This window comes from Bombina bombina, chromosome 5, assembly GCF_027579735.1.
Source record: "Bombina bombina isolate aBomBom1 chromosome 5, aBomBom1.pri, whole genome shotgun sequence".
Lineage (NCBI taxonomy): Eukaryota > Metazoa > Chordata > Amphibia > Anura > Bombinatoridae > Bombina > Bombina bombina.
In genome coordinates this window covers 869,455,868-869,470,410 of record NC_069503.1, presented here as the reverse complement: position 1 = coordinate 869,470,410, position 14,543 = coordinate 869,455,868, and the positions used below count along the sequence as shown (strand labels likewise).

The 14,543-nt window shown below is 39.0% G+C and overlaps 1 protein-coding gene across 1 annotated transcript in view; it reads left to right on the top strand.

The window, feature by feature from the left end:
* CCDC178 (coiled-coil domain containing 178) overlaps window positions 1-14,543 on the top strand; it is an 835,363-nt gene that overhangs the window by 223,078 nt on the left and 597,742 nt on the right. The window contains 1 exon segment of the mRNA XM_053715876.1: window positions 6,633-6,794. Within this exon segment, the coding sequence (XP_053571851.1) occupies window positions 6,633-6,794 (162 nt within the window).

The following is a 14,543-nucleotide window of genomic DNA, read 5'->3' as shown; positions in this document are numbered from 1 at the left end:
TTTCGCCGCTAATCTAGCTAATTGCAAAGCGGCATCTAAAACAAAAGAGTTAGCCAATTTAAGTGCTTGAACTCTGTCCATAACCTCCTCATACGAAGATTCTTTACTGAGCGATTTTTCTAGTTCCTTGAACCAGAAACACGCTGCCGTAGTGACAGGAACAATGCATGAAATTGGTTGTAGAAGGTAACCTTGCTGTAAAAAAAAATCTTTTTAAGCAAACCCTCTAATTTCTTATCAATAGGATCTTTGAAAGCACAACTATCTTCGATAGGAATAGTAGTGCGTTTGTTTAGAGTAGAAACCGCCCCCTCGACCTTGGGGACTGTCTGCCATAAGTCCTTTCTGGGGTCGACTATAGGAAATAATTTCTTAAATATAGGGGGGGGGGGACAAAAGGTATGCCGGGCCTTTCCCACTCTTTATTTACTATGTCCGCCACCCGCTTGGGTATAGGAAAAGCGTCGGGGGGCACCGGAACCTCTAGGAACTTGTCCATCTTACATAATTTCTCTGGAATGACCAAATTGTCACAATCATCCAGAGTAGATAACACCTCCTTAAGCAGTGCGCGGAGATGTTCTAATTTAAATTTAAATGTCACAACATCAGGTTCAGCTTGATGAGAAATTTTTCCTGAATCTGAAATTTCTCCATCAGACAAAACTTCCCTCGTGGGCCCTTGAGATTGGTGTGAGGGTATGTCAGAACAGTTATCATCAGCGTCCTCTTGCTCTTCAGTGTTTAAAACAGAGCAATCGCGCTTTCTCTGATAAGTAGGCATTTTGGATAAAAGATTTGCTATGGAGTTATCCATTACAGCCGTTAATTGTTGCATGGTAATAAGTATTGGCGCACTAGATGTACTAGGGGTCTCCTGTGTGGGCATAACTGGTGTAGACACAGTAGGGGATGATGTAGTATCATGTTTACTCCCCTCATTTGAGGAATCATCTTGGGCAATATCATTATCTGTTGCATTACTGTCCTTACTTTGTTTGGACACTATGGCACAATTATCACATAAATTTAAATGGGGAGACACATTGGCTTTCATACATATAGAACATAGCTTATCTGATGGTACAGACATGTTAAACAGGCTTAAACTTGTCAACAAAGCACAAAAAACGTTTTAAAATAAAACCGTTACTGTCACTTTAAATTTCAAACTGAAAACACTTTATTACTGAATATGTGAAAAAGTATGAAGGAATTGTTCAAAATTCACCAAAATTTCACCACAGTGTCTTAAAGCATTAAAAGTATTGCACACCAAATCAGAGCTTTAACCCTTAAATTAACGGAACCGGAGCCGTTTTTACATTTAACCCCTATACAGTCCCAGAATGAGGCTCTGTCTATAACTAGAAAGGCCCCCATCTGAAAAAGGTGTCCAACACAGTGCCTGCCGTTTTTCTAAACGTTCCCCAAGATTATAATACCAATAATTAGTTAGAATCTGCATAATATGCCTAGTAAAGCAATTGTTTTAGCCCAGAAAAATGTCTACCAGTTTTTAAGCCCTTTTTGAAGCCCTTTATTCTTTTATGTTTAACTAAGAAAATGGCTTACCGGTCCCCATGAGGGGAAATGACAGCCTTCCAGCATTACATGGTCTTGTTAGAAATATGGCTAGTCATACCTTAAGCAGAAAAGACTGCTAACTGTTTCCCCCAACTGAAGTTATTTCATCTCAACAGTCCTGTGTGGAAACAGCAATCGATTTTAGTTACTGTCTGCTAAAATCATCTTCCTCTTACAAACAGAAATCTTCATCCTTTTCTGTTTCAGAGTAAATAGTACATACCAGCACTATTTTAAAATAACAAACACTTGATAGAAGAATAAAACTACATTTAAACACCAAAAAACTCTTAACCATCTCCGTGGAGATGTTGCCTGTGCAACGGCAAAGAGAATGACTGGGGTGGGCGGAGCCTAGGAGGGATCATGTGACCAGCTTTGCTGGGACTCTTTGCCATTTCCTGTTGGGGAAGAGAATATCCCACAAGTAAGGATGACGCCGTGGACCGGACACACCAATGTTGGAGAAAACAGTCCTAGAAGAAAGTGGTCAGCATGGAACTATATTCCTAGAATTGTGATGTGAATATGCATTATACACAGCTTTCCAGCAGTCACCCTCTGCCTAATGCACTGTTTGTTTTCCTCTCAGTTTCACACATTAGATTTTTTTATCCATCTCCAAAATCTTCTTATCTTAGTTTACCCTTGTAGCGCTTCCCAATGAAGAATAGTCCCTTCGGCATTTTGACAGTCAAGTAAGCACATAGAGATGCAAACCTCTCGGCATTAAATTATGGCTGCCAAAATCTCTCCAAAGAGAATATGTATCTCTATTTTTAGAAGTCTGTGAACCCTTGATTTCAGATGTTTTGGGCCCTGGATATGGGTGCTTTGAAAAGTATAGGTCTTGGTGTACAGCCCTTACTGGAGTTAGATGGGCTCAAAAGCATTTGGTGCAGCAATTATGTCTACAACTATTTAAAGCAGTTGATCATATACAACTTAGATGGAAGTCTTTAGTAGAGTTACCTCTAGTCCTGGAATCTTTCATGACCTCTTATTTTGAGGCATTATGCGTAACATCCCTTTGGAATCTCATGTCAAAGACAGATTTTCTTTTGCCTGTTATCTTAGCACATGCAGAGTTACAGGTGGAATCCTACATTTCTTCTTCTTCTTCCATCAAGATAAGGTATCTCTCTTATGATTCATAGAGAAAAGCATACACATTGAAAGCACTCCCAGGTCTAAATTGTGAAAGGTTTTCACAAGTAACAGTCACTTTATTAGTCCAAGGATGGAATGGGAAAAAGGAAGATATGCTATATTAAAATATAACTTTTATTGGGGTCAAAAATTAAAATAGGAAAAAATCATTAAAATCACACTTAAAGGGACACTGTACCCAAAAATGTTCTTTCGTGATTCAGATTGAGCATGAAATTTTAAGCAACTTTCTAATTTACTCCTATTATAAAATTTTCTTCATTCTCTTGGTATCTTTATTTGAAATGCAAGAATGTAAGTTTAGATGCCGGCCCATTTTTGGTGAACAACCTGGGTTGTCCTTGCTGATTGGTGGATAAATTCATCCACCAATAAAAAAGTGCTGTCCAGAGTACTGAAACCAAAAAAAAAGCTTAGATGCCTTCTTTTTCAAATAATGATAGCAAGAGAACAAAGAAAAATTGATAATAGGAGTAAATTAGAAAGTTGCTTAAAATTGCATGCTCTTTCTGAATTACACAAGAAAAAAATTGGGTTTAGTGTCCCTTTAAGTACCGACTGTAGTGTGTTAATAATGGCGTGGCAGCTCTAATCAAAAGGGGCACATTCAATCAGTATCACACTGCAAAGATATCATAAATATCTGCAAAATGTATCAGGATAAGTGACTATTTAGACATAAATCATGAATTGTGATAGAATTAAACCTCTTTGCATATATGCTAAAGCTGTGAGTGAGATTGTGGTTAGAATAATGCGTCCCTGTTATAATTAACAGTTAAGTTGGACACTAAAGATTTTATGAGCGGAATCTGAAACCTTGAAAAAAAAATGTTTTTATTTTTTTTAAGCATTGAGTAACCAACCCATCTACCAATATTAATTATAACATATACTTACAGACATTGTTATCCATAGATGTAATAACCTTATACCACTTAGTGTCGCAGTGAACATAAGTTGTGAACACTTAGAGTCATATGCCATGTTAGTCAGTATACATTATAAATCAGATCCACATTACAATCTAGGTTTCAGATTCCGCTCATAAAATCTTTAGTGTCCAACTTAACTGTTAATTATAACAGGGACGCATTATTCTAACCACAATCTCACTCACAGCTTTAGCATATATGCAAAGAGGTTTAATTCTATCACAATTCATGATTTATGTCTAAATAGTCACTTATCCTGATACATTTTGCAGATATTTATGATATCTTTGCAGTGTGATACTGATTGAATGTGCCACTTTTGATTAGAGCTGCCACGCCATTATTAACACACTACAGTCGGTACTTAAGTGTGATTTTAATGATTTTTTCCTATTTTAATTTTTGATCCCAATAAAAGTTATATTTTAATATAGCATATCTTCCTTTTTCCCATTCCATCCTTGGACTAATAAAGTGACTGTTACTTGTGAAAACCTTTCGCAATTTAGACCTGGGAGTGCTTTCAATGTGTATGCTTTTCTCTTTGAATCATAAGTATTTTTTCATACACGTAGCACCCACACCTTGCCGTACTGTTTGGCTCAATTTAGGTTTAGTTCAGGTCTTCTATACACAGGTAGTGCCATTGGTAATCTCTCCAATTTATCAAGGTATCTCTCTTGCTTGCTCATTAATTGCTTCCCAATGTGGTTTGTTTGAGTGTCATGCCTCTCAAGACATATGTTTTCTATTATTTTGTCAACGTATAAAGCCAGTGAATGAGAATTAGATGTATGCATTGGATCTTATTCACTGTCTACACACCTGTATTGACTAAATGAGAGAACGGACACAAACTCATAGACTTGTCATTGTAAAGGTTGCGCAATGGCAAAGACTAACGTTTCCAGATAGATTTGTCAATCATCCCAGGTTATCAAATATTTAATGCACCTGTACCACTGGGTTTTAAACCTCTTTCTACAAGGGTACTTTCTACTTCTTTTTCTGCTTAAAGGAACAGTCTACTCCAGAGTTTTTATTGTTTAAAAAGATAAAAAATCCCTCTATTACCGGTTCTCCAGTTTTGCATAACTAACACTGTTATATAACTATACCTTTTACCTCTGTGATTACCTCATATTTAATCCTCTGTAGACTGCCCCCTTATCTCACTGCTTTTGACAAACTTGCTTTTTAGCCTATCAGCGCTGACTTATAAATAACTCCACGGGAGTGAGCACATTATATGACACACATAAACTTGCACTGTCTAGCTGTGAAAAACTGTCTAAATGCATTGCGATAAGAGGCGTCCTTCAAGGGCTTAAAAATTATCATGTGAGCCTAACTAGGTTTAGCTTTCAACTAAAAATACCAAGAGAACAAAGCAAATGTAATGATAAAAGTAAATCAGAAAATTGTTTGAAATTGCATACCCTATCTGAATCACAAAGGTTTAATTTTGACTAGACTGTCCCTTTAAGTAGCTATCCTATTCTGAGGATGTATGCAAAGCAACATTTTTGAGTTCTCACATATTTCTGAATAACTACAATCTGGATTTTCATTACTCTGATGAGACAAATCATCATGATTACCTTGTGTGTTTAACTTCCTATTTCTACCAACTCTTGTATTATACTGTTTCATGAATCTTCGTTGGTGAATGCTACATGGGTGTATCAAGATAAATATATATTAAAGTATGAGTCTATTTTCTGTTGGTTTTTTATTTGCCACACATTATTTACTTTTGATTCCCTTCAATTCATCCAATAATTTCATAAAAATATTAGTTTTATGTACTTGCTTTCTCCTCAACCCATTTCACCCACTGCTTTCTCCACTTTCCATGGCAGCCGTTCCATCTTCTCCCCTTGTTATCCACTTATTCCTCATCTTACCATGTCACCCATTCTCAATGGGCCTAATGACCAAAATCTCCCTGGCATTAAGTTGAAATCTTGAAAAAACTTATGAGTTCTTTTTTTAACATTATATTTTAATGTATATGTCTATCCCTCAAATCCAGAACCCTGAAAAGCTAGATAAACAGCTCTCAAGCTAATAATTGCCTTCCTAATTTTTTTTTTAAACAACCTGACTGTACTGACGAGACTTCTTAGATAATCTCACCTGACCAGGAGAGCGGTTGGATCAATGGTTCCCATGTCACTTACTCCATATTCCTTTATCTATGTCACCTCCTCATTTATTTTCTTCCTGTTATCTTATTTCAACCCTTCCCCCTTTAGATTTGTCACTGTCACCTTCTTCTTTTCCCCATTTCACCTACTTCTTCATCTCTACTTGTCACCAACTTAATTTCTTCCTCTCTCTGTGTCACTTCCTCCTTCCTCCTATTCCCTCATTTCCCCATTCAGCACACTATTTTCCCCAGTATCACTAACTTTCTCCTCTTCTCACTTAACCCACTTCTTCCTTCTCTTTCCATGTCATCTACTAATTCCTCCCTTTCCCATGTCATCAATACCCTCGTCTCCCCTTGTCAAACACTTTTCCTCTGCCCATTTCACTCACTAATTTATCTCTTTACCATGTCATCCATTCGCTCTTCTCCAACATCACCACTGCTTTTTTCTCTCTACGTGTCACCCACTTCTTCTTTCTCTGTGTCACTTATCACCTCCTAAATTCTTGTCACTTTTTGCTTCTCTCCTTTTGCCTTGCAATTGTTACTGATTCCTTACCTTTACATAGCACCAATAAATATCTATTTTCCCACATCACCATGTTTCCAACTATTTTCTGTCTTCTCTGCAACGCCAGCATTGTTATCGCTTTCCATGATAATCACTGCAAAACCTGTACATTATTATGTCAGAGATTTTTAAGATGTAAAGTATTTTGTTTACTGTTCTTGTATAGCAATATGAAAATATTTAATGGGAAACTCATTTGTTGTTCACAATACAGGCAAAAATTGCTTCGATTTTGATTGAGAAACAAAAGAAGGAAAAAGAAATTGAAAAAGTTAAAGAAAAATTGTCATTGTCAGTTGCCGAGATTGAAAATCCTGTTGCTGAATTAGAAGCCAGTGTTATCAAATTAAGAAATGTGCACAGCCAAAAATCAAAGGTATTACTTTCTTAATTTAATATATTCCATGCAATGAACTGTTATAGTTTGTCTCCATATTCTTTTTTCCCCCTATGCATAGTACCATAAAACTAAACATAATGGTCAAATAACTAAATGGTTATGCAATATGATAAATACCAGAGTACACTGTTCCTTTTTTGTTTGTTTTTGCAACTGTTATTCTTGCAGCAGCTAAAAAAATAAATGAATAAATGGCCAACACACATATGATAAAACATGCATAAAAGCAAACACATACACCACATACCACTATCTTACACTGCAGGAAGTATTAGTTTTCATTACATGACGTTTAAATAGAGCTTGCCGCAGTGTTTATAAAGTCTCTGCCAAACAAAGGCTGTTGATTGAGAGACCAAGTCGTGCCTGTGAAAGGGGTCCTAGTAATTATTTCAGTGACTAGAATTCAAACCCTCCTCAGCATTGTGCTGCCTGTATTGTGTGACTATTCACATGCATTGACAGAAATGTTTCCCTGAAGCAATGTAATGAACTAAAATACAAAAAAAAATGTGTACACAAAAGTTCAGCGTAAAGGGACACTAAACACCCTTTTTTTATTTTATGATTTAAATAGAGCATGCGATTTTAAGCAACTTTCTAATTTACTCCCATTATCAATTTTTCTTTGTTCTCTTGCTTTCTTTATTTGAAAAAGAAGGCATCTAAGATAAGGAGCCAGCAAATGTTTGGTTCATATCACTGGGCAGCACTTGTTTATTGGTGCTGTCCAATCAGCAAGGACAACCCAGGGCCGGCTGCTAAACTTACATTCTTGCTTTTTAAATAAAGATAGCAAGAGAATGAAGTAAAATTGATAATAGGAGTAAATTAGAAAGCTGCTCAAAATTGCATGCTCTACCTGAATCATGAAAGAAAACATTTGGGTTCAGTGTCCCTTTAACATTATCTTGCCATAACATTTTTTCTTTCCTAAGACAAGGAGAGTCCACAACGTCATTCCAATTACTAGTGGGATATTCACTCCTGGCCATCAGGAGGAGGCAAAGGGCACTTCCATTACCCATAACCCCCAGTCATTCTCTTTCCCTGTGTCAATGGAGGAGGTGAAGTTCGATGTCTGAAGATTTATTTCCTTTTCTGGGTACCTTTTCCTGCAAGCAAGGATTTGGGTTTAGCTGTGTCCACGTCAATCTCTTGAGTAAGAGTAGTGGTGGCTTTTAAGCAGTTAGGAAGTGGTGAGGTGGTCCTTGCTTGGTTTCCTAACACAATTGCTGCCCTTGTCATAGAAAGCCAGAGTTGGTTACTCTGTTCTTTCTTTTTCTACAGGTCTCTGTTGAGGAGTATGTGTCCTTTCACACCTTGTAAGCTTTCATCCTGCCTGACATCTGGATTGCAGGTAAGTGATTTTGTCTTCTAGGTATTGGAGACTTGTACTGAAGAAGATTTAGCTGCAAATTTTATTTGGGACATGTTATATCCTTTATATAGGATATTTATAGACTTGGAGACTAAGAGCTTAATATTTTCTTTATGGAGATAAAGTATATCCCTTATTATTATTATGGTTTTATTTGTGGCTCAAATATGAGTATGTCATGTATTATTTTTATTTCAATAGGTATATGGGATTGTTTGACAAGAGAAAGACTGCTCACTGTTAAAGGCTGATATCTGTCTTTTAAATAAAAAGTCAGTTTTCAGAAACACGCTTTTATTTTTAGCTGCGCAGTTTCTTGTCAGATGGTCATGTGACCCGCTCTTCCGCATTCAGATTTCTAAGCGGGTGGCATCTTCTATGTTCCGACATCTCCTGTGATCACTCGATCGGCAGGAGATTCCTGTGACGTTTCCCACTACCAGCTTTGTTCCCGGAGGTCAGGTAGGGCACCTCAGTATGTCTGATGTGTAGAGGGCCTGCTTTTAAATTTGTTAGGCTATCTTTTTATTGCATTATATGTTCTGAGGGAAAAGAATCTCTTAAAGTGACAGCAGTTTTGATTTTATTTTTTTTTCTCAATTATTTTTGGGAATTTTTTATTGAATAATATGGATATAAATCAAGACTTCCTTTCTTGTGATAAATGCTTATTATGTCTAGAGGCACAAATTGTTTTGCCTATGCAATTTTTTTGCTGCATGTTTAGCTAGAACTGTTCAATGTAAAGATAAATTGTTGCCCTCTGAGCCCAATGTCTCTCAGAGTTATGCTGTTCAGGCAATGCCACAGCTTTCACCTCAACCGTCCCAAGCCTCAATGGCATCACATACAGTGCCCTGCAGTCCCTCTCAGCCTCCTGGAGGAGTTTTTTGCCATCAGATTTTGTGACACAGATATCTTCTGCGGTATCTGCAGCATTATCTGCTTTTCCTATGTTGGGGAAGCGCAAGAGGAAATCTAAACATATTTCTGATAGTAAGGTGTCTGTCACCTCTGCTGCTGCGAAGGTTGACCTCCATCCTAAATCTGATGAGGAGGATACCTCAGTAGCTTCTGAGGGTGAAATCTCAGATTCGGCCAGTATAATTCCTTTGACTGACTCTGAAGAGTGAAAAATTCAGATTTAAGCTTGAACACCTCCGTGTACTGTTAAAGCAGGTACTGGCTACTTTGGATGACTCCGATTCTTCTGTTGCTGTCAACCCTAAGAAATCTAGTAAACTTAACAAATACTATGGTGTTCCTTCCCCTGTGGAAGCATTTTCTGTAGCAGACCGTGTGTCTGAGATCATTGCACAGGAGTGGGATAAACCAGGGATATCTTTCTCCCTGTCTCCAGTTTTTAAAAAGATGTTTCCTGTTGCTGTCTCCATTCCATGGTGCACAGTGCCTAAGGTTCTTCTAGCTAAGAGAATCACAATTCCTATTGAGGATAGCTGTTCCTTTAAAGATCCTATAGACAAAAAGCTGGGAGCTTATTTAACGAAAATGTATGTTCATCAGGGTCTATAATGGCAACCTGCAGTCTGTATTGCCACAGTGGCAAGTGCAGCATCTTATTGGTGCAATGCTTTGTTAGAGTTGGTTTTAGAAGAAACTACGTTGGAGGAGATTCAAGATAGAATTAAGGCCCTCAAACTAGCCAATTCCTTTATTTCTGATATGAACATGCAAGTCATTAGACTGGGAGCCAAGATGTCTGGCATTAACTGTTCTAGCCCACAGGGCTTTGTGGCTGAAATCTTGGTCAGCTGATGTAACCTCCGAGTCCAAGCTTCTGTCTCTACCTTAGAAGGGTAAGACCCTGTTTGGTCCTGGTCTGGCAGAGATAATTTCTGAGATTACAGGTGGAAAGGGGTCCTTTCTACCCCAAGACAAGAAGAATAGACCTAAGGGGTGTCAACATTCTAATTTTCGCTCCTTTCATAACTTCAAAGGTCAGAAGTCTTCCTCTTCCAAGCCGGAGCAGTCAAAGTCCACTTGGAGACCCAATCAGTCTTGAAATAAGGGGAAACAATCAAAGAAGCCCTCATCTGAGACTAAGTCAGCATGAAGGGTCCGCCCCTGGTCTGGTACTGGCTCAAGTGGGGGGCAGACTTTCCTTTTTTCAACAAGCTTGTATATGCAATGTCCCAGACCCTTGGGCTGTGGACATAGTATCCTAGGGTTACAAAATAGATTTCAGGACTTGTCCTCCCAGGGGCAGATTTCTCCTCTCAAGATTACCTGCAGTCCAGGTAAAAAGAGAGGCATTCTTAACTGCGTTCAGGACCTTTTCTCCCTGGGAGTGATTGTACCAGTTCCACTAAAGGAACAGGGTCTAGGATTTTATTCAAATCTATTTGTGGTTCCCAAAACAGAGGGAACGTTTCATCCCATTTTAGACCTGAAGTGTCTCAACAAATTTCTCAGGGTACCGTCCTTAAAAATGGAACCATTCCTTCCATTTTCCCTTTGGTCCAAGAGGGTCAGTTCATGATGACCATAGACCTGAAGGATGCGTATCTTCATGTTCCCATCTACAGAGATCATCACAAATTCCTGAGATTCGCTTTCCTGGACAAGCACTTTCAGTTTGTAGCTCTTCCGTTTGGCCTTGCCACAGCTCCCATCATTTTTTCAAAAGTTCTGGGGGCCCTTTTGGCAGTTGTCAGGTCTCAGGGAATCGTGGTGGCGCCTTATCTGGACGACATCTTGGTTCAGGCACCATCTTTTCAACTAGCAGAATCTCATACGGAGATCTTGTTGTCTTTTCTTCATTCCCACGGATGGAATGTGAATCTGGAAAATAGTTCCCTTGTTCCAGCTACAAGGGTGGTTTTCTTAGGGACAATCATAGATTCCCTATCTATGAAGATTTTTCTGACGGAGGTCAGAAAAGCAAAGATTATCTCATCTTGCCTCTCTCTTCAGTCTACTGTCCGGCCATCAGTAGCTCAATGCATGGAGGTAATTGATCTGATGTTCACCTCCATGGACATCGTTCCCTTTGCTCGATTCCATTGGAGAGCTCTACAACTCTGCATGCTCAGACAATGGAACGGAAACCATTCAGATCTGTCCCAGTGGATAGATCTGGACCAGTTGACAGTCAACTCTCTTTCGTTATGGATATCTCAGGATCATCTGTCTCAGGCAACATGTTTCCAGAGACACTCCTGGATGATTGTGACCACGGACGCCAGCCTGCTAGGTTGGGGAGCAGTTTGGGACTCACTAAAGGCTCGGGGCCTATGGACTTGAGAGGAGTCTTCTCTTCCGATAAATATCTTGCAGTGGAGAGCAATCTTCAATGCTTTAATGGCCTAGCCTCAGTTGTCTTTAGCCCGGTTTATCAGATTCCAGTCAGACAACATCACCTCAGTGGCCTACATCAACCACCAGAGAGGAACTCGGAGTTCCTTGGCCATGAAGTAGGTGACTCGCATTCTGCAGTGGATTTCCTGAGCAGACAGACCTTTCATCCTGGGGAGTGGGCTCTCCATCCGGAAGTGTTCTCCAGGTTAACCATCAAGTGGGGGGGGGGGTGCCGGAGTTAGATCTGATGGCATCTCGTCAGAACGCCAAGCTTCCAAGGTACGGTTCAAGGTCAAGAGATCCTCAGGCCGCCCTGATAGATTCTCTTGCGGTTCCTTGGGATTTAGGTCTAGCATACCTGTTTCCTCCATTTGCACTCCTTCCACGAGTCATTGCTCATATCAAAATAGGAGAGAGCTTCTGTAATTTTAATAGCTCCTGCATGGCCTCGCAGGATCAGGTTTGCGGACCTAGTAAAGATGTAATTTCTTCCACCTTGGAGGTTACCTCTGAGGAAGGACCTTCTAACTCAGGGTCCTTTCCTTCATCCAAATCTCATTTCTCTGAAGCTGACTGCTTGGAAAATGAACGCTTAGTTCTGGCTAAGCGTGGGTTTTCTGAGTCTGTCATTGATACTATGATTCAGGCTCACAAGCCTGTTAAAATTTACCATAAGGTATGGCGTAAATACATTTATTGGTGTGAATCAAAGGGCTACTCTTGGAGTAGGGTCAGGATTCCTAGAATTTTGTCTTTTCTTTAGGATGATCTGGAGAAAGGGTTGTCAGTCAATTCTCTGAAAGGTCAGATTTCTGCATTATCTATTCTTTTACATAAGCGTCTGGTGGATGTGCCAGATGTTCAATCTTTTTGTCAGGCCCTGGTCAGAATCAGGCCTGTGTTTAAATCTGTTGCTCCTCCTTGGAGCCTTAACCTAGTTCTTAGAGTTTTGCAGCAGGCTCAGTTTGAGCTAGATATTAAGCTGTTATCTTGGAAGGTTTTGTTTCTTGCTGCTATTTCTTTTGCTCTTAGACTTTCAGAACTCTCGGCTTTGCCGATTCGCCTTACCTTATTTTTCCTGCGGATTAGGCGGTCCTTCATACTAAATTGGGATTTCACCCTAAGGTGGTTTCGGATAGAAATATTAATCAGGAAATTGTTGTTCCTTCTCTCTGTCCTAATCCTTCCTCTCATAAGGAACCTCTGTTGCACAATTTGGATGTGGTGTGCGCTCTAAAATTCTACCTACAAGCTACTAAGGATTTTCGCCAGTCTTCTGCCCTGTTTGTTTGTTTCTCTGGAAAGTATTAGGGTCAGAAGGCTACTTCTACTTCTCTTTCCCTCTGGTTGAAAGGTATGGTTCGTTTTGCTTATGAGACTGCTGGTAAGCAGCCTCCTGAGAGACTTACAGCTCATTCCACTAGGGCTGTATCCTCTTCTTGGGCTTTCAAAAATGAAGCTTCTGTGGAACAGATTTGCAAGGCTGCAACTTTTTTTTCCAAATTCTACAAATTTGATATTTTTGCCTCGGCTGAGGCTTCCTTTGGGAGAAAAGTTCTTCAAGCGGTGGTGCCTTCTGTTTAGGTCTGGCTATCTTATTCTCCCTCCCTATTCATTCCATGTCCTCTAGCTTCAGTATTGGTTCCCACTAGTAATTGAAATGACGTTGTGTACTCTCCATGCCTTAGAAAAGAAAAAAAAAAGTATGCTTACCTGATAAATTTCTTTCTTTCCCGACAAGGAGAGTCCACGACCCCACCCTTTAGATTAGACAGTCATTTTTTCTAAACCTCAGGCACCTCTACACCTTTGTATTATCTTCTTTTTCCATTACCCTTCGGCTGAATGACTGGGAGTTATGGGTAAGGGAAGTGACACTTAACAGCTTTGCTGGGGTGCTCTTTGCCTCCTCCTGCTTGCTAGGAGTGAATATCCCACTAGTAATTGGAATGACATCGTGGACTCTCGATTTCCGGAAAGAAAGAAATTTATCAGGTAAGCATATTTTTTTTCCCTAACATAAATGCATCAAGATATAAGTTGATGTCTTTATAATGAATTCATGAGTAGTCTTTATGGGAGACCATCTCTTCTTAGATGCCTACAGAATATCCTTAACCTAACTTGCCTTCTTCGTTACAACTAAATCAGGCTGTGCTGCAGCTCAAGGATACATAATCCAGTTTTATCTGATGTGTAATAGTTATTACGTAGCCAAAACTCTGTGTGAAGCATCAAAAAGAAATGATCCTTTATAAAATGAACTGCTTACTGCAAAGAATTGCGCCTCAAATTCCCCCACCCTGCTTAACCCCCCATCATGCTTAACCCTGTAGATTTCTGATACAGTTTCAGAATGACAATTACCCCTAACTGCTACCCTTTCCCACTTCTATTAAACCTAATTACAACTTAGGGTCAGGGGATATTTGCAATGAGAATGTAGCAAGGGAGGAGTATCAGTTAATTGACTTATTACACTGGTACTTATGTGACATAGGTAACATTATCATACAAGGTTCAATATCTCATTTTGACTGGTCAGATCAACCAGCCATAAGTAGCCCACATAAAACACAAAGTAATACTGGTGTGAGTTTAATTAGGCTGTTAAAATTAAGCTGGTATAAGAAATCTGTTTTTTGTTTTTGTTTTGTTTTTTAATGTGGCTGCTTTATAGTAACTTTCATAGGATCTTTAGCATTGTCTCTTCTCATAATGAAACAACATTTCTATTCCATAGAACTTTTTTTTGCAAACACAATATTACTTGTAATTATTAAATGTGCATGCATGTTACCTACTGGCTTGGCAGGATGCGTGCACAAGAAGTGTTATTACAAAATCTTTGATCATTAGTAAATGAAGCTTTAAACACACTGTAAAAAATGTTTAGAATGAAGTTTGACTGTTTTGTTTGCATTTGAAATGTTGTTTTATCCATCATTTCTCTGCTGCTCTATTTAATATAACTAAACACATGCCATGCTGTTTTTAACTGACCGTATTGCAGTTAATGTCAGTGA